Source organism: Mastigoproctus giganteus, chromosome 9 (assembly GCF_048544385.1).
Source record: "Mastigoproctus giganteus isolate SK-2022 chromosome 9, ASM4854438v1, whole genome shotgun sequence".
NCBI lineage: Eukaryota > Metazoa > Arthropoda > Arachnida > Uropygi > Thelyphonidae > Mastigoproctus > Mastigoproctus giganteus.
In genome coordinates, this window is record NC_143583.1 from 189,617,842 (window position 1) to 189,638,492 (window position 20,651).

Genomic DNA, 20,651 nt, shown 5'->3' on the forward strand with positions numbered 1-20,651 from the left:
GACATTGCAGGTCTTCCACATCATAAGTCATCCTCCAGGCTTTTCCTCCCTCGTTTAAATAATGCTGTCCACTTCTTAACCAAGAAAGGGCCATCCTCTCCAATGTTGCAACCATATCCTCATGAATTGCCTTTGGCATTAGTCCATTTCCTCCCAAATATTGGATGAATGCATGGAGACTGATTTAAACCATCTTTCCTCGTTCATGCAAATCTGTTGATTTCTGGTACCTGTAATTAAAAAAAGGTGTTACTGAAGCTGAATGAAACTTGGTAGGTTACTATATGAAGTGTTATACATTAAGTACAGAAATTTTTAACACTGTATCACTAGTCTTTAATATTCAGGCCACAAATTTTTCAAATACCTATTATATGAAGTTTACTCACCCTCTTCCCCATCTAACTGTATTGTATAAATTTTCACCTATAATTCCCTTAACTCTTGTTCCCAATTTCAACCTTCCAATCAAGGCAGTTGAATTGCAACTAATTACCTGATCACTATACACTCACTTCAGACATACCTCACCTATACCCTCAGAAATAATACTGCTCAGTGAGTCAGTCTCAAATTTATATTCTAATATTACATACTGTAAAGCACCATGTCTCACAACTCATAAATGGTGTAAACATCTGTTTCTCCTAAATAGAAATTGATAAATAAATTTTTTTATTTAAAAATTACAAATAATGATGATCTTAACCTACACCATTACTATCTAGTCTACTATAATGATCAAGACTATTTTTAATCAAGATTTGCTGTTCTTTAAACAGTAAATTCAAATGTAAACCCAAAGTAATTCAAACCACAAATGGGTAGAAAGTTAAAACAAAATGAAAAACTATTCTCAACAAATATAGAGAATATAAGTAAGAAGCCTTGAAGAATAATGCCTTCCACAGCTCTCTCAGTCATGAATACTCATTTGCTCTTGGTAAACTGAAGGAACTAGTCAGAGAGTTTAAAGAGGTCTGAGTTTAGAATACCAGGACTTTTCCATGTTCTTTTAATCAAAATTCAGAATGGCAATATGTAAACAACTGATCCTCTGGTCTCCTAAGGTTTTTGGACCAGTATTGTTTCTAATTTTCATAAATGACATCGAAAAAGGGATAAAGGCCATTACGTCACAATTTGCAGACAACGTAAAGATTGGGGGAGTCATTAATGATCAGTGCCAAGCGCGCGTGCACACACACACACACACACACACACACACACACACACACACACACACACACACACACACACACACACACACACACACACACACACACCCCACAGAGAGAGAGAGAGAGAGAGAGAGAGAGAGAAAGAAAGAGAGAAAAGGCAATATGCAGTTTACTATGAGAAATAATTTGTAAAATTAAATCTTGAAGTCAAGTTTACACCTATATCAGTTTATTAATATTAAAATTAAGTGATGCTATTCGTGTCAATGCTTCCTGACATTTAAATGAGTTGTTCAAACTGTTTTTAAGTAATTTACAATTTACTTCTCAGTAAACTATATATTTCCTCAATAAATCTTTTTTCCCCATTTTTATGAAATCAGCACATAACCCACTGAATACATAGGGTGGGCAGCAATATATCAAGTTTACTGAGAAATAATCTGTACAATTTAAATCTTGAAGTTAATTAATTTCATGCTCATATTACTTTATTAATAGTGTAATTAGATGTTATTTATGGCATTTAATTGTTTAAACTATTCTCGGCAATTTGCTTCTTAGTAAATTGCATCTCTTCTCAGTAAAATGACACTTGGCCCATCTTGTACACATACATATTCTTTTCTTAAAGGAATCTAAAAAAAATAAGTTTTCTGAACTTGCTGTAATTTTTAAGAAATGCTGCTGCTTTCCAGTCATCTAAAGAACATATTTTAATATATTTAATATTATCTTTGATAAAACCAATATTCTTATTTGATGCTGGATTCTGTATGTGAAACTTTCATATGCATAATTTATTGTTACTTGACACAGGAATTCACTTTGAAATAATTTAATTATGATAACAAGTTACAAGTTAATAATTAAAACAGCACAAAAGGATTTTCCTTTTACACTGAACAATATAATTATCCACCTGCAAGACTGGACACTTATGTAAAACACTTAGCCACAAATCTTCCTATTGAACCTGTCACTAAAAGCCATGGTGTAATGTCAATACTTCCTGAAAAAAAAAAAAAAAAAAATTAAGTAAACTTATTTTTACTTTACTGAAATAATTATATAATGCGAACAAAAGAAAAAATGATAATTTCAGATGGTATTTATACAACTGGTAATTAACTCTCTAGCTGCACTCAGGGGTAATATCCTTGGATTGAAAAAGTTCCAACATTCTGCCAATACACAAGTGTGCATGTTTGGAACAAGAACCTAAAGCAGATATGTAACTACAGACTGGTCAGTTTAACCAGCAAAGCAGGCCATGGAATGTATGGTCAGTGATGCATTACAAGGCCATCTTGAAAAAGACAGTACACCATGACTGAGTAAATACCACTGATACCTGGGATCTTACCCTGTCAAGTTCAGTAGTTTTTCAGTTAGACTCATGTAATATCAATATCCTACAGTGCTCAGGAATATCAGAACAATATTCCCTGCTCAAAGATCTACTCTGAAAATCAACACTCAATAATCAATACTGGCAGTCTTTCCCCATTGTTCTGTCACATTGAGGCTTAAGCAGGTTGGTTGTTATAGGGTTTTAAGCGAATCAGCAACTTAGACCATATTGCACCAACTTAAACAGATCTTTGTTTTAAAAATAGTTTAGAAAATGTGAGAAATTTTAAGATAAAAAAAATTCTTAATAAATAGAATACTTATATTAATGCATATTTAAATACTTAATGTTTATCGTAAAAAGTACCAAAATTTCAGAGGAAATAATTTCAACCCCCCCATCATTATTGAGATTGTAATTATGCCTACTTCATTCTCCTCTGTGGGCACTCTTTTTCTGGGGAAGCGACTAAAAAAAATGAACATTAAGCATGGAGGCAGACCACTTCTTCAAATATGTGCATTTTTATATGCTTCACAGCTTTCTTAAATCATGTTCATTGAACTTTAGGCACATATTGATAAATTCTGAAATTAACTTCCTAAATATTACTTACTATTATAATATAATATAATATAATAATGATAATAATAATATTATCATCAATTGAATTGAATCAATTTTCTATTATATCTTAGGAAATTTTATAAAGCATTCCATTTTTGCAATTAGTACTGTATTAGCTTTTGTTATACTTTTTATATATATATATATTTTTTTTTTTTTATGAAAACTCCAAACACTAGAGGTATTAGAACCTATAGTATTTAGTATCGTGCTTGGGTTGGGGGTTGAAAAGATGAAAGAATATATTTGTTGACATTACAATTGAACTTCTGTATACTGTAATTTTCAGGAAATACGTATAAAGGAAGTTGGTTCTGTGAGTTTGAAGTTGGACAGTAAATGGGTGTTGGCTGGTGACGGCACATGTTCGGACTGTTTTGAAAGAGAGTGGGAATTATAGAAGCCAATTCAGAAGAACGGTGCCCATGGAAGTATCTGTAGAAAACGCATGCAGCAGAAACAGTACATCTATGAGACAGTGAGTGGAGAGACTCTGTTAGAGATGAGTCATTAAATAACCTAACTACCCTCTTCTGAATGGAACCTAGAAGCCTGAGAGAGGTTTTGGGAGCACTGCCCCAGACGTGGGAACAGTATTCCATGGTACGGCAGATTTGTGATTTGTACAGAGTAAACAGCTGTTTGGAAGAAAGGTAATGCCGAGAGCGAAAGAGAAAACCAAGTTTTTAGATGAAGAAGCAATATTTGTAATGTGCTTGTGCCAAGAGAGATTAGTAGTAGTGGCATGTGATGCAAGAAAGCAAGTGTATGAGCTTATGCAGCATCAGCCAAAAAAAAAAAAAAAAAAAAAAAAAATCACACCATTCCCTCCAAATGCCTGTCCAGTTCCTCCTTAAATTTATTCAACCTATCAACTTCCACGACAGATGGAAGTTTGTTCCAGCAATTAACCACCCGCTGGCTAAAGGCAAATTTCCGCACATTTATTCTACATCTGTCCTTTCTTAATTTGAATTTATGTCCCCTTAGGTTTGTAATCTGAACAAGTGGAAGGATCCCATCAGAATTCAGCGTGCTCAACCCATTCAAAGCCTTATACACCTCAATCAGATCACCGCGCAGGTGCCTAGTCTCCAGCCACTGCAATTTGCAGAACTTAAGCCTCTCTTGGTAAGAGGATCCCTTCATTCCCCTCACCAATCTTGTTGACCTTCTCTGTACATGCTCAACTAAATCTACATCCTTCTTAAAATGAGGCCTCCAGACCTGTACGCAGTACTCAAGGCGTGGCCTGACCATTGCCTTATACAAAGGGACAATCACCTCCTTTTCCCTGCTAGCAAAATTCCTATATATCATTGACAAAACCCCATGACCTGCCCTGGCAGCCTGTCTGCATTGCTCAGAAAACTTCATATCTGACTGCACAATTACTCCAAGGTCTTTTTCATTTTCTACCACCTCAAGTGTAAGTACTACACAGTTCGTACGTTTCTCTGGGGTTACTTCTACCCATATGCAGTACTTTGCATTTGTCAAGGTTAAACTTCAGTTGCCACTTCTTAGCCCATCTGCCCAAATTATCTAGATCCTGTTGCAGTAGAACACTGCCATTACTGTCATTAACAACCCTGCCAACCTTTGTATCATCTGCAAACTTCGACATCAAGCCTGATATACCTTCATCAATATCATTGATAAATATAGAAAACAATAGTGGGTCCAACACCGAACCCTGTGGGACTCCACTAATAACATTAGTCCACAAAGAGCAGCGTCCATTGATTACCACCCTCTGTCTTCTCCCACTTAACCATCCTTTTATCCACTGTAGCAACTTACCCTTAATACCATTCTGCTCCAATTTGTACAATAGTCTTCCATGTGCAACAATGTCAAAAGCTTTCCTGAAATCCAAATATATGATAACAAAATTATTTTTTGCATCCAGTTCCTTTGTAACCACATCATAATATCCTATCAAATTTGTCAGACAAGACTTTCCCTTAACAAACCCATGCTGTGTCTGAATTATTGCTGCAGTCTTGTCTAGAGGATCCTGCACTGCATCTTTAACCAGTGACTCCATTATTTTACCCGGAACAGAAGTTAAACTAACTGGTCTGTAATTACTCGTGTCACCCTTCGATCCCCCTTTGTGAACTGGGGATACATTTGCACATCTCCAGTCCATGGGAACCTCCCCCGAGTCCAAGGATGCTCTCATAATTATGGCTAAGGGTTTGCTTAGTTCCTTTGCTGCCTCCTTTAATATAATTGGATAGATCCCATCCACCCCAGGTGCTTTTCTTATGTTTAACTTCAACAATTTCTCCTCCACTTTTCTCTCAGTTATTACAAAATCATTAAGCACACTGCTACAATTTGATAACATTCTGCTATTTTCAAACCTTAATAACTCTTCATGTGTGAATGTAGATGCAAAATACTCATTCAGTTTGTTTGCTATCTGAGCAGGATCATCAACAGTCGAACCATCGAAATCAAGTGGACCAATCTGGTTCATCCCCTTCCTTTTAGAGTTTATATAAGTAAAGAAATCCTTGCTGTTTTTTTTTAGTATCCTTTGTCAAAGATTTCTCATAATCTGCCTTTGCCTGCCTAATCTCCTTTGTGACTTGATTACAGACTAGCTTATATCTGGCATAGGCTTCTGTGTCGTCTGATAATTTATATGCATTTCATTTTTCTTCTCTGTCACGAGTCTCATTAGTTCATTTGATAACTATTTAGGCCTAAACCTTGAACAATATTTCTTAATAGGTATGAAACATCTAGTAGCTTCCACGATTAATTCCTTGAATGCTTCCCACTTAGAATTTGCTGTTGGTAACATCATCAGTTGGTCCCACTGTACAGAATTTAAAAACTGTCTGAGACCACTGTAGTCAACTTTACAGAAGCAAAAACCCTTTCCTTTACCCCTGATGGTAATTATATCTAAGTAAATCCCACATCAGTACACTGTGATCACTGCCACCTAGTGGTTCCTTTATCTGCAAATTCTTAATACACCAATGATCACTAACCAGATCAATAGTATTACCATCTCTGGTTGCGTCTCGAACATGTTGCTGCAGAAAACAATCATCCAATAAATCCACAAAAATCTTGCTAGTGTGCAAGTGACCAACCACAAATTCCCATCTGGGAAGTTAAAATCCCTCATTATAAGACATTCTGATTTACTAGCCCACTCTATTTCTCTGCAAAATTGATCGTTGTATTAATTCGAGTCATTAGGCCTATAACACACTCCTACTCTTATTTTTGCTTTCCCAGTGCTTATGTCACACCAAACTGAATCGACATTGCACTATCCATCTATGTCAACTGGATGCACTTCCTTTGATTTTGTTTTTCTTAATTAACAGCATAACCCCTCCTCCCTTCCTTTCTGTACACACTCTCCAAATCCCAATTCTGCATTCCTAATATCTGTGTGACACCACGTCTGTGATATCCCAACAATATCCACCTTTGATGTCTTGACCAACACTTCAAATTTATTTGCTATACTTCTAGCATTGGTATACAGGCTGGCCTCGATTAACATGATTAATTCGTCCCTCGAGCGCATTGCACAAAATGGAAACACGTTAATCGAATATAATAATGAATAGGAAAAATTATAATTGGTCCTTGACCTTCTGGAATGTCCATAAAGAATTTTAAAAATACCTTTTAAATAACTTTTTAACTGTATACAATGTAAAAGATAATGAAAATAATTATGGAATTAAATGTTTATTGCATAAAACAGCGGTTAACAAACTGTGCCCCGGGGAATATTTAAAATTTTCGAGGGAAACACAGTGATACTCAACATCTGTCAGACACCGCGTGAACTACCAGCTCGAGGTAGTTCGCAGTTTCAACATTTCTTAGTTGTTTGGACCTAACTACTAAACGGAACTGTTAGTTATTTCTTTTGGTCTTGGTGCACCTTAAAAAAATTACTGAGACACTTAAGGGTGCCTTGAACCGAGAAAGTTTGGGAGCCTCTGACATAAAATACACAATGAAGAAATGACTGCTGCAGAAATATTTGAACAGTTGACTCTCTTTTCATCAATCAATTTCCAATAGCCAACAACAATCTTCTCTGGCCCCTGGTGAAATAAATATCGCAGAGAACGTCAAACAAAAGGTTTGAGGTTCTCTGTGATAAGAAGGATTTCATCTAGTTCTTTTACCGTTATCTCCTTCGCAGTAACATTTTCATCTGGCTCATTTAAAAATTTGAATTTTTAAATGCAAGTCTGCATTGACTTTATTAGTGAGAGACAAACAAGTAACACGTCTTCTTCCAATGGATGATGGAACACACCGAATGAAAAAGATCTAGGGGTAACTATAGGTGCCTGACAAAGTTCTCTGAGCAGCACAAACAGGTGCTGTTCAGAAACCTCATAGAATTCTGTCAATGATATAGAGGAATTTTGCAAGCAGGGTGAAGGATATGTTTATCCCATTGTATAGGGCAATGATTAGGCCACATTTTTAATAATGTATATAGGTCTGGAAGTCCTATTTTAGAAAGGATGTGAATCTGTTGGAATGAGGGCAGAGAAAAGCAACGAGATTAGTCAGCAGCACAAGAAGAGTACTCTTACCAAGACTTAAGTTCAGTAAATTTCTGCATCTGGAAACTAAGCATTTTCAAGGAGACCTGACTGAAGTGTTTAAGACATTAACTGGATTGAATAAAGTAAATGCTGATGTCAGACAAGGGAACATATATAAAATTGGTAAAGAAAGGTTTCAGGATAGAAAGGTGAAATTTTTCTTTCAGTCAGAGTAACTGACTGACAGACCAAATTTCCATCCAGTGTTGTGGAAGTGGATTGGTTGAATAAATTTTCAGAAGGATCAGACAAATTATTAGAAGGGATAAAAAAATGAAGTTGGTAGGTTTTTAAAATTTTATTTTGGCCGATATTGTATAAGCTTGCTTCCCTTACATCATTTTGCCACTACTAATATTATTTTGCAGAATCAGTACTTCTTTGTTGTTTCTTTTAAAGGCAGTAAATCTTCATGCCTTTTAGTGCTGTCTGCATTTTGAATGATTTTTCTCCCCCCAGTACACTGCTGCTGAAAACTCCATCCGGAGTTAGGCTTTAGAAGACTATGATGCCTTTGTTAGATTCTAAAAAAAATTTCTGTTCAGTATTTAACAAACAAACAACCTCTTAATATCAACAACAAACCAAATACTGTTGGTGACAAGTACAAATTTCCCCCCTCTCTTACCTAACTCAATTGTGCGCTAAGAACTCCTTCCTTAATGTTACTTCTCCTTCAACACATTTACATTAAAATCCTCTATTAAAATATTTATAACTACATGTTATTTGACTTTAAATGTAAATTCAACTTTGTTAATGAAATTGTAAAACAATCTGATTACTTTCTCAACTATCTATATATTCTTTCTTAAATAAAAAACAGCTACATCTTTCTTGTGCATATCCATAGTGCATGAGGTATTTTAAGTTGTGCTATTTGGAATGCCACGTTGATTTTGCAAGAACTGCACCTTTGTTAATGTGCAGAGGCAAACTTGTTAATCCACTGTTGCAAGACTATCAATTTATTAAACTGTTACTGAATTGGGAATGGGGAGGAATTCTGTTATATGATGTATTTCTTGTATATGAATTCATGATAATATCCACTGTTGTCCAGTGTTGCAAAAAATAATATCTTCTTCCCCCCCACCCCGCTGGTCTGGCAAGATACCAAAATGCTAGAGATGACTGATAGTAACGGTGAAGAAGACCCTTTAATTAAATTTTAATAACCAGTTTCGAATATGATGTATTATCTCCAGATAATACATCATATTCAAAACTTTCATAACTATTTAAGTGTGCATTAATGAACAAAAAACAGCATCCTTACTGTAGTGCCATCTAACATTAGCATTAAAATATTAAACTTGCTACAGCTGAGCCTTCCAAATCCTTGGGACTTCATCAATCTTGGAATTTTATGGATTTCAGGTGCCATATCACTTCACTGATTCCTCAGTGCTAAGCATCTTAGATAGCACAACCTTTTACACAATAGATAAGGACATGTATGCATTCTGAAATGCTACAGTTCGTTTAGGTAGCATAATGAACAAATACAAATGCAATAAAAGTTGCAGTGTCAATGTTATTTATAATTGGCAACCTAAAAGTTCACAGAACACTTCCTAAAACAATAAATGTGTGTAGTGAATTATTATTTCACTTTAATGCTTACATATAAATTGTGAAACTCAATAACTGAGATTTATTGCTTTTTATGAAAACCAGGGACAGAAATGGAGGAGATGCAAGTCAATGCCATCCTTCTATTTCCAGAGCTGTTTTTGACCTCAAACTGGCCATACTGATATTACTGGAAGTTGAGTCAAATGTCCTAGACCTACATAAAAGAAATGTCTGCCTAGTTCTGAAAAGCCATTTCCAAAAATTGGAGCTTCAACTGTTGGTTTATCACGTACTGGAATTCTGACTACACAAAACAGTAAAAAAAAAAAAATTAACCCTGCACTTAACTACTAAGCAATCAGGCTCTTTTTCACTGATGATATTTTGAACCTGATGTGATTCGTTTTCAAGTGTAGACACCAGTCTAGTTATCTTGCACAGCATGGATCCACTATGGATTATTAATGTCAAACAATTAACGTTAGAATTAAATGGCTTTACTTCATAAATACTTACTAGTCCTACCACCACAAGAATTTTCTCAGAGTCACACAGCCAGTCTATTTTAGACATAAAGAGATTTGTGAAGTAGGAAAAGAGTGCATGTAGATATTAAATTTCTTTATAATAATGAAGAAATATTCATGAAAATAAAATCAAATAACTTAAAATCACTAAAGTTAGTCTCCTTTAGATTATTAATCAGATACTATATCAAGAATCGTCACTTATTCCTAAAACAGACTGTGACCAATGCAACCTTTCAGTTTATTCTCGTGATGATAGGACTTTTTTTGGTAAGTAACCTTTCACAAACAGTATTACCCATGTCTGCCTTCCAGTCTTTTTTAATTTAACTTTTAATCCATTGAATGTGTCAGTAATCTTTTTTCACAAACAGGCAATTAGAAAGTCTCAAATTTCACCTTAAAAACTTAAGGTCAAATTAAAAACTGGAGGTGAAAAATTGTATATCTTATAAAATCCTCACCTGGAACTCCAGAACTAAGTGATAAGAGAGATCCCATAGGATATATCCATGATTCAGGTAATGTTATAACAGGTGTACCACTGTAGTTCCACATAATATAAAGAATGGTGAAGAACTGGAAAATTAAAAAAATAAACCAATAAACCAGAAACGCATTTTTACAATGAACTCAATGTGAGCACTGAATAAGTTATGGCAATCTTCATTAGAAGGCATTAAAAACTGAAATTTGTAATTAACTTTGGGGCAAAAGCTTCAAGCAATCAAAGCTATAAAATGTTATTGCACATAAGGTACAGCTACTTTTTGCACATAGCTACTGAGTGTGTCAATCTCATGTTGTGGGGAAATTTTGCCATGAGTTGCCTTGGTATTGCACTAATCTAAATAAAAAGCACTGCTCCAATGAGGAAATATATTGCTTTTTATTTAAAGTGTATGCCACTACCCAGTCCTGGGTTTTGATCCTTCTTGAGATCTCACTGGTAGGCATGAAGCATTGAAAAACCTGAACAACCTAGTGATGAGATGTATCTACAATACACGAAATGCAAGATAGTGCAAACAAGTGAAGTAGACATAATTAAGTCCAGGCTATGAAAACTATAAGTTACTGTACACGTTGGGCATAGCCTCCTTCTGTACATAGCTGGGAGCAAACTGGGTTGCTAATGGCAAAGTGCCTAAACAATATGAGATTGATGCACTACATAGCAAACCCATTTGCTCACAGCTATGTATAAGAGGAGGCTATGCCATGTACAAATTGGAATTCTTACTAAATAATAAATAAATTTCCATTTATACTTTGAATGACCACCATTATAATTAGTGGTGTTTACAGCTTCATTGTAACTAACCCAAGCACGGTACTAAGTACTATAGGTTCTAATACCTCTCGTGTTTGGGGTTCACATAAAAAAAAAACAAAAAAAAACAACTGTCTTAATTTTAAAGATATACCAGTGCAAATGCTGCACAATTTTTCTGTAACATTTTGTGGCAGTATTCAGACTTAATATTTAAAAGTGTCTGCCATTGTCAGCACACAACACACAGAGCCACAGCCAGAGAAGTTTTACAATATCATTTCAACTGTTTTATTGCAGTAAGGTAGATATGCCAATACAACAGTTAACTTTACATCTTTTACAAAAGGTTTCAATATTTCAAGTGCTAATATTACTATTAATTTTTATATAAGTAAGATTTGCTTTTGATTTACTTTTAATTATTTAACAGAAAGTATTCAGGATAGTTCATAGTATTCATGCTTCAATTCTGTAAGCTGCAGTGTAAATTGGTGAGTTGGCATCTGCGATGCGATTTGATTGGGAAGCGTTTATTTTTATTTTTTGGCTGATGCTGTAGAAGCTTGCTTTCTTGCATCATCTGTCACAACTAATGCTAATACTATTCCTTTTTCACAGTTAGAGCATTTTGGTTGATTTACATTGCATTCTTCATTGGTGTATTCAGTGAACCAATAGTTAGTGCACCCATGAGCACCTACATTCTGCTTTCTACAATTGACTTAATCTCTGGTACTTGTACCATATCAGATTTGGAAGTAGTCTGCTTTAATTGAGGACACTGAACACTGAATGTGAAAATAATGGGGCATGTGTATATGAATGAACCATCTATCTTAATCAAGAAATGTTTAGCTTCAACTACTTCTTGTCCTTCATGCAAAATTTCATTTTTGTCTATTTGGAGATGTCCAAGCTTCTCTTTATGTGCAGAGCTGTCTGCATGGAATTATTCTGAATGGCAATCCTATAAATGCACAATTTCCATTAGTTTCTTAGAATATTTAAGATTAGATGAACCTGATCTCATTTGCTTAACTGTTATTGAAATTCTTGCTTTGCTTTTTAATCCTTTCTGGATGCGAAGAGGGTATGAATTTACCTACAAGTTGTTCACCAGTAACATGGATAATGAGAAGATGGGTTCATTTCAGACTGTATTTTGATTCTATTAATATTGATTCTATTAATATTTGATTCTATTAATTTGCCATTCTATTAATATATAGTATGGATCCTCTTTTTTCCTAACAGCCTCGCCTGATCACACTGGAATTCACATTGTGCTCTTTAAAACCCTGGGGTTAACTCTACTCTCTAGGTTACTACATTGACATGTGGAAGCAAGAGTGGCACCAACTGATAACTAAATAACAAAGAAAATGAAGAAACTGGATGGCGTTAGTGAGTGACAATACATTGCATGCAAGCAAATAGTAGTATGTTGCTAGTTGGAGGAAGGTAATAACACACTATACTCAAGTACATCAACCAGATACTCCACAGAACTGATGCCATGAATTTTCACAGAAGAGCTGCAGCTCTTCTGTGAAAATCGAGGCATGCAGTTCTTCATTTTGAAAAAATAATTCTAGGTTTGCTTTTTAGTGCTTGCAGTTCCAAACTCAGATTCTCTGAGACCCAATGGTGCAATGAAGTAACCAGCCATCTCAAGGAAAATCAGCTCAGTCAGTATTTTACTTCTACCTAGCCATCTCTCTTTGACAGTTATCAAAATTCTGATAACTGTCGAACCTGTATATGTTTAATTCCTAAGCAACAGCATGCCAGACCTCTTCCCTAGATGACATTCAACTATCATTCCCATTTGAAACTGTTCTTAGCTTTTTTCGTGTTCCTTGTTCTGTATACACATTATAAAAGGATTCCAGGCTAACCTCTGGTCAGGTCATCTTTATAAGCCAAAATATGTACATATTTTATAGTCACAATTTCCTGTAATCAGAGAAAGTTTCTTGTGACTTTTGGCACAACAGCATACTTCATACCTTGAGAGAAAAAGCTTAAATAAATGTGAGCAGGAAACCATTACTCGATGCTTTAAACTGAGTTAAACTGAAACAAAAAGGTTTTAAATGATCAACAATAAATGTACTAGACATGACTTACTGTAGGACATAAGACATGACAAAATAAAGATAGGAGCATATAAGTAAGAAAAGAGAAAAGCAAAACTGCAAAAATAGATGTATAATAGACTCACCGTAGCTGCATACAGCATACCTGTAACAACAAAGCGCACCTTTAATGTATAAGTGGACCTCATTTGAGCTAAAGAAAATAAATAAATAGGCTGACACACAAATACACACACTAAAGAATCGTATTTAGAAAACAACTGATTAACAAAGCATGCAAAACAAAAAAACCATTAATTAAATTAAAAGATAAGTAACTGAATAATAATTAAATAACAAAAATCATTTTATATTACATTTTATTCCTTAAAATAGTTTATACCTATTTTCTGTATATATTATACAAAGTGATCTGTATATTATTGTTATACAAATAACTGAGTAAGACAGTGATAGACATTAAATGTATGAACAACATTTCTTTATTCTTTGGCATTACTTAATTTGTCACAACAAAAACAAAGGTGAAAATAATCATCATGCAATAAAGCAGAGCCCAATGAAGCATTTAGCATTAGCATTAGTAGAGGCATTTGATGCAAGAAAGCAAGCTTATGCAGCATCAGCCAAAAAAAAAAAAAAAAAAACCCACTTCCACTTCACCCCTCTGTTCGTTCAAAATACCTGTCCAGCTGAGCCTTAAACTTATTTAGGCTATCAACCTCCACCACAAGGAATGGAAGTCTGTTCCACCAACCAACCACCCGCTGGCTAAAGGCAAATTTCCGCACGTCTATCCTACATCTGTCTTTCCTCAATTTGAATTTATGCCCTCTCAGGTGATTTTTCTGAGCTAGAGGAAGAATCCCATCAGCATTGAGCATGCTTAAACCATTCAAGGCCTTATACACCTCTATCAGATCACCTCGCTGGTGCCTAGTCTCCAGGCACTGTAATTTGCAAAACTTAAGCCTTTCTTCGTAAGAGCACCCCTTTGTTCCATTCACTAATCTTGTTGCCCTTCTCTGTACTCGTTCCAGCACTCTACATCCTTCTTGATATGAGGCCTCCAGACCTGTATACAGTACTCTAGGTGTGGCCTGACCATCGCCTTATACAATGGAATAATCACCTCCTTATCCCTGCTGGAAAAATTCCTGTATATCATTGACAATACTCCATGAGCTACTCTTGCAGCCCGTCTGCATTGCTCAGAGAACTTCATATCTGCCTGCACAACCACCCCCAAGTCCCTTTCATTCTCTACCACTGTCAGTGTAGTACCACAGAGTTGATACGTTGCTCTGGGGTTGCTGTTTCCCATGTGTAGTACTTTACGTTTGTCAATGTTAAACTTCATTTGCCACCTCTCAGCCCATCTGCTCAACCTTTCCAGATCCTGTTGCAGCAGCATAGTGTCAGTAGTGTCCTTGACAACCCTGCCAACCTTTGTATCGTCTGCAAACTTGGACATTAAGCCCGATATACCATCATCAATATCATTTATAAATACAGAAAACAATAATGGACCCAACACTGAGCCCTGAGGGACTCCACTAATAACATCAGTCCAGGATCAGCAGTGTCCATTGATTACCACTCTCTGTCTTCTCCCCCTCAACCACCCCTTTATCCATAGCAGCTATTTGCCTCCAATGTCACACTGCTACAATTTGTGTAGCAGTCTTCCATGTGCAACAGTATCAAAAGCCTTTCTAAGATCCAAGTATATAATATCAAAGTTATTCCCTGCATCCAGTTCTTTTGTGACTGCATCATAGTATCCAATCAAGTTGGTCAGGCAAGACTTCCCCTTAACAAAACCATGCTGTGTCTGAGCTATAACTGAAGTCTTGTCTAAATGATCCTGCAGTGCTTCTTTAACCAGTGCCTCCATTAATTTTCCTGGAACAGAAGTTAAGCTCACAGGTCTATAATTACTTGTGTCAGCCTTTGATCCTCCTTTGTGAATTGGGGTCACATTTGCACATTTCCAGTCTATGGGTACCTCCCCTGAGTCCAAGGAAGCTCTCATAATTATGGCTAAGGGTTTGCTTACTTCCTTTGCTGCCTCCTTTAATATAACTGGATAGATCCCATCCACCCCAGGTGCCTTTCATGTCTTTATCTTCAACAGTTTCTCCTCCACTTTACTCCCAGTTATTTCAAGATTCTGTAGCTTACTGCTAGAGTTGAATACACCTCTGGCATTCCCCTCGCTGAATAACTCCTCATGTGTGAATGTCGATGCAAAATATTCATTTAGTTTGTTAGCTACCTGAGCAGGATCATCAACAGTTGACCCATCAATATCAAGTGGACCAATCTGATTCATCCCCTTCCTTCTAGAGTTTACATAAGTAAAGAACTCTTTGCTGTTTTTCTTTGCATCCCTTGCCAAGGATTTCTCGTAATCTGCCTTCGCCTGCCTAACCTCCTTTGTAACTTGGTTGCATATCAACTTGTATCTATCATAGGCTTCTGTGTCATGTGTTAATTTGTATGTATCCCAAGCATTTTTCTTTTCTGCCATATGCCTCATTAGTTCATCTGACATCCATTTTGGCCTAAACCTTGAACAATATTTCTTACTTGGTATGTAAAGCCTAGTAGCTTCCAAGAGAAGTTCTTTGAATGCTTCCCATTTTGAATTTGCTGTTGGTAACATCATCAGTTGGTCCCACTGTATAGAATTTAAATACTGTCTCAGTCCATCGTAGTCGCCTTTACGGAAGCAATAACCCTTCCCTTTACCCCTAATGGCAGTTACCTCTTTGAGTAAATCCCACTTCAGCACACTGTGATCACTGCCACCTAGTGGTTCATTTATCTGCAGATTCTTAATGCATGAAGAATCACTGCTGATAATCAAATCAAGAGTATTACTCCCTCTAGTTGCCTCCCGAACATGCTGATGTAGAAAACAATCATCCAATAAATCCACAAAAGCCCTGCTAGTGTGTGAGTAACCAGCCCCCAAATTCCAGTCAATATCTGGGAAATTAAAATCTCCCATTATAAGACTCTCTGATTTACTGGCCCACTCTATTTCCCTGTACAGTTCCTTATTATACTCATCAGAGTCATTAGGCCTATAGCACACTCCTACTCTCAATTTTTATCTCCCAATGTTTATGTCACACCAAACTGACTCAACACTGCACTGTCCAGCGATGTTGACTGGCTTCACTTCCTTGGTTTTTATGTGTTTCTTAACTAATAGCATAACCCCTCCCCCCTTCCTATCCTGTCTATCCTTTCTGTAGACGTTGTACTCCCCAAATTGCAGTTCTGCATCCCTTATATCTGTGTGACACCACGTCTCTGATATCCCAACAATATCTGCCTTCGATGTTTTGAGCAATACCTCAAATTCATCAAATTTATTTACTAAACTCCTAGCATTGGTGTACACGTAAGTATACCTGCACCTGTTTCTATTCTTAACTACCCTAACATAACCCATGTGTTTACTTGTACCGCAATGGCTCCCAGCAGTCTCTGAAATACCATGCATCTTGTTTTTCAGGCTTCTGCTCATTCTAATAGAAGCAGTGCAAGAATCTCTTTCACCTCTGCCAGTGGCTACTGTCAATCTATTGGTCTTTGTCTCCCCCCAAGCTAGCAGTTTTCCGCAATAATAGGCATTGACTATTATAATGCCTATTATAATAGGCATTGACTTCAACATAACCCCATATGAAGAAGTCAAATAATGAAAAATCAGGCAAATGTGGTGGCCATGTTTCTTTTGAAATTATGTGAACTCTGAAAAGGAGGGAGAGCTTGGAAACAGATGCACATGAAGTGTGACTTCTTGTATTATCTTCATGAAACCACACTTTGACAATCTCCTCCTCCTTGCTGAGATGTACAGGAATTCATGGACTAAGTCAATGTACCACTGACAGATTAGGGTTTCTGTGAAAAAGATGGTCCCAACAATCCTGTGTTGAGCCACACACCACACTCCAATCTTTATAGGGTGTAAGTGAGTTTCATGTTTTGCATGGATATTTACTTTGTGTAAACCATAGATGAGTATACCGTGTGTTTATTTACTCATTCAGATGAAACCAAGACTCACAAAAAGAGAAAGTTAAGTCTAATATATGACAGTTTTTGTCCACAGTAATGATTGTTTTCCACAGTCTGGTGACAAAATTTGCTGCTAGATATGCACTTTGTACAGAACAGTTTTAATTTCTTCACTATTTCATGAAAACTATGATATTTTCTTTTGTGGTGAAAGCCTCTGTAATGACTTATGTTGTAGGGCTTGCTGTCAAGCTTTCCTTAACCTGTGTTAATGTTACTCTGAAACAACTGCCAATGTGCAAACATGACTCATGACATTCACATGCCCAGTCTCCCTGAAATTTTCACATGCTTTCCATTTTGAGTTCTAATGGCGCTTTACAATACTGAAATTTTTACAAAAATCATATTGAATAGTTTTAAGATGTGCTCTTTATAGACAATATTGCAATGTGAGTATATGATCCTGTATGATAAACTAGAAAACTAGAGCTAGCAAACAATGCTTTATAAATTCAGATTTATATTGCTGGAAAAACAACTTATATGCAAAAGTTCAACAAGAACTTACTCTAAGAAAATAAAGATTACAGTTGGTCATATATTTGCTTCCTTTCCTTCTACCTGCAGGCAGTATAAATGCAAATCAGAATTTCCATCCAGCAGAGTAGGCCTGTGCAATTATATCTGGGCACCCCCTTTTTTTTTATGAAAACACCAAACACGAGAGACATCAGAACTTATATTACTTAGTACCGTGAATGGGTTAGAGGTCGGGAAGATGAAAAGAGATATTTGTTGACACTGGACTTCAACTTCTGTAAATTGTAACTTTCAGAAAATACGTATGAAATGAAGGAAGGTTGTTCAGAAAACAAAAGTTGAATGAATAAATGAGGAAGAAGAAAAGTTGGTTCTGTGAGTTTGAAGTTGGACAGTAAACAGATGTTGACTGGTCACAGCACGTGATTGGACTGCTTTGAAAGAGAGAGTGGCAATTATAGAAGCCAATTCAGAAGAACAGTGCCCATGGAAGTATCTATAGAAAAGGCATGCAGTGGAAACAGAACATCTATGAGACAGAGAGTAGAGAGAGACTATTAGAGATGAGTCATTAATTAATCTAACTGCCCTCTTTTGAATAGAAACTAGAAGCCTGAGTAATACAGAGTGAACAGCTGTTTGGAAGAAAAGTAAAGCCAAGAGCAGGCGCCTCCATAGCCAGGTGGGAAGGGGCAGCAGTGCATAGCACACGCTTCTTGATTAGACCGGGGTTTGAGCCTGTCACCACCAAATACGGAGGATGCAGAAAGGTCAGGGACTGACCACCGCATATTCCCGGAGCAATATGGCCTTAGTTGCTAATGCTCCTAAAAACCAAACAACAACAACAAAGCCAAGAGCAAAAGAGAAAACCCAGGGTTTGATGCAGAGGAAGCAATATTTGTAATGTGCTTACACCAAGTGAGATTAGAAGTCAGGGTAATCCCCAATAGATATATGATTTTGCCTAGAAATCAGAGTATCATCAAAGATAAGCTTAGGAGCAGATGAATCCTTTTTGCAAGATAAGACAGAATTGAGTTTTAGAAGGATTGAAATCAACAAAGTTTGCCACACTGGAGAATTACCTGGAGATCAGCATTTAAGGAATCGGTAATGGATATTCGAGAAGTTGAAGCTGTTTGGTCAGGGCAAAGTTTCTCAAACTGGAAGGTCAAATGATGCAATGTGATATCATCAGCAGAGCTATAGACAGGATTTCTAGTCAAATAAAGAAGGTCATTGATATACAGGAGGAAAAGAGTGGGAGAGAGAACTAGTCTTGGGGGAAACTAGCATTAGTGGAGAAGTTAGAAGACAGAGAGACATCCACCATCACCAGCAGTGAGCAGTCAAAGAGAACACTGGATACCCAATTGCAAAAAACAGTTTCAAACAATCAGATGGAAGCTTAATTATTATTGTTATTTGTCCATATGGTGCAAGGAAGCCTGAGGCTTATGCTGCACCAGCCAAAAAAAAAAAAAAAAAAAAAAATTCCATATTACTCAGAGAGAGAGAGAGAGAGAGAGAGAGAGAGAGAGAGAGAGAGAGAGAGAGAGAGAGAGAGAGAGAGAGAGGTAATCCAGCTCAGGACTCAGGGTTTGCCAAGCCCATACTCACCAGATGTGAGCCCCTGGGGTGAAAACCTTTATGCCAAATACAGTCAAGAGCCTCTGAAATGTCAAGAGCAACTGCTTGAGTTTCACCAAACTTTTCCATTGAATTTGTCCACAGATAGCATTAGTAAAGGCACATGATGCAAGAAAGCAAGCTTATAACAGCATCAGCCAAGAAAAAAAAAAGGAAAGAAACCCTTCTCATTTCACCCATCCACTAACTCCAAATGTTTGTCTAGTTCTTCCTTGAAACTATTTAAGCTATCAACTTCTACGACAGATGACAGTTTGTTCCAGCAATCAACCACACGCTGGCTAAAGGCACAATTCTGCACATCTATCCTACAACTGTCTTTCCTCAATTTGAATTTATGCCCTCTCAGGCGATTGTTCTGAGCAAGAGGAAGAATCCCATCAGCATTGAGCATGCTCAAACCATTCAAGGCTTTTATACACCTCAATCAGATCACCTCACAGATGCCTAATCTCCAGACACTGTAATTTGCAAAAATTAAGCCTTTCTTCATAAGAGCAACCCTTTGTTCCATTCACTAATCTTGTTGCCCTTCTCAGTACTCATTCCAGCAGCTCTACATCCTTCTTAAAATGAGGCTTCCAGACCTGTATACAATACTCAAGGTGTGTCCTGACCATTGCTTTATACAAGGGGATAATCACCTCCTTATTCCTGCTAGAAAAATTCCTTGAGCTACTCTTGAAGACCGTCTGCACTGCTCATAAAACTTCATATCTGCCTGCACAATTATCCCCAGGTCCTTTTCTTTCTCTATCACTGCCAGTGTGGTACCACACAGTTCATACGTTACTCTTCCCATATGCAGTACTTTACATTTGTCAATGTTCCCACCTCTCAGCCCATCTGCTCCACTTTTCTAGATCCTGTTGCAGCAGCATACTGTCATTAGTGTCATTAACAACCCTGTCAACCTTTGTATTGTCTGCAAACTTGGACATTAAGCCTGATAGGTAACATAAGCCAGAATATCACCAGTGAATCGACACTGGTGGAATCTATACTAGTGATCGTTGATCAGATGGAAGGTTTCTAGATAGTTGGCAGTTAATTGATTTCTCCATTACTTTAGAAAGAGTAGAAGTAACTGCAATGGGATGATAAATGGATGGGAGGGATATGTCACCCTTTTTAGGAACTGGCTAGATATGAGCAAATTTCCAAG

The 20,651-nt window shown here is 36.7% G+C and overlaps 1 protein-coding gene across 3 annotated transcripts in view; it reads right to left on the minus strand.

Moving 5' to 3' along the window:
• LOC150080966 (guided entry of tail-anchored proteins factor 1-like) overlaps window positions 1-20,651 on the minus strand; it is a 129,430-nt gene that overhangs the window by 83,831 nt on the left and 24,948 nt on the right. The window contains exons 3-5 of one of the 3 annotated variants that reach the window (XM_090381156.1): window positions 13,378-13,445; window positions 10,342-10,456; window positions 2,104-2,193 (exon numbers count right to left, since the gene is read on the minus strand). In XM_090381156.1, coding sequence (XP_090237282.1) covers window positions 2,120-2,193; window positions 10,342-10,456; window positions 13,378-13,445 — 257 coding nt within the window. In that variant the 3' untranslated portion in view covers window positions 2,104-2,119. Of the gene's footprint in view, window positions 1-2,003; window positions 2,194-10,341; window positions 10,457-13,377; window positions 13,446-20,651 lie in introns of those variants that run through there. The other 2 variants (XM_090381155.1, XM_090381157.1) reach the window with 2 other exon arrangements.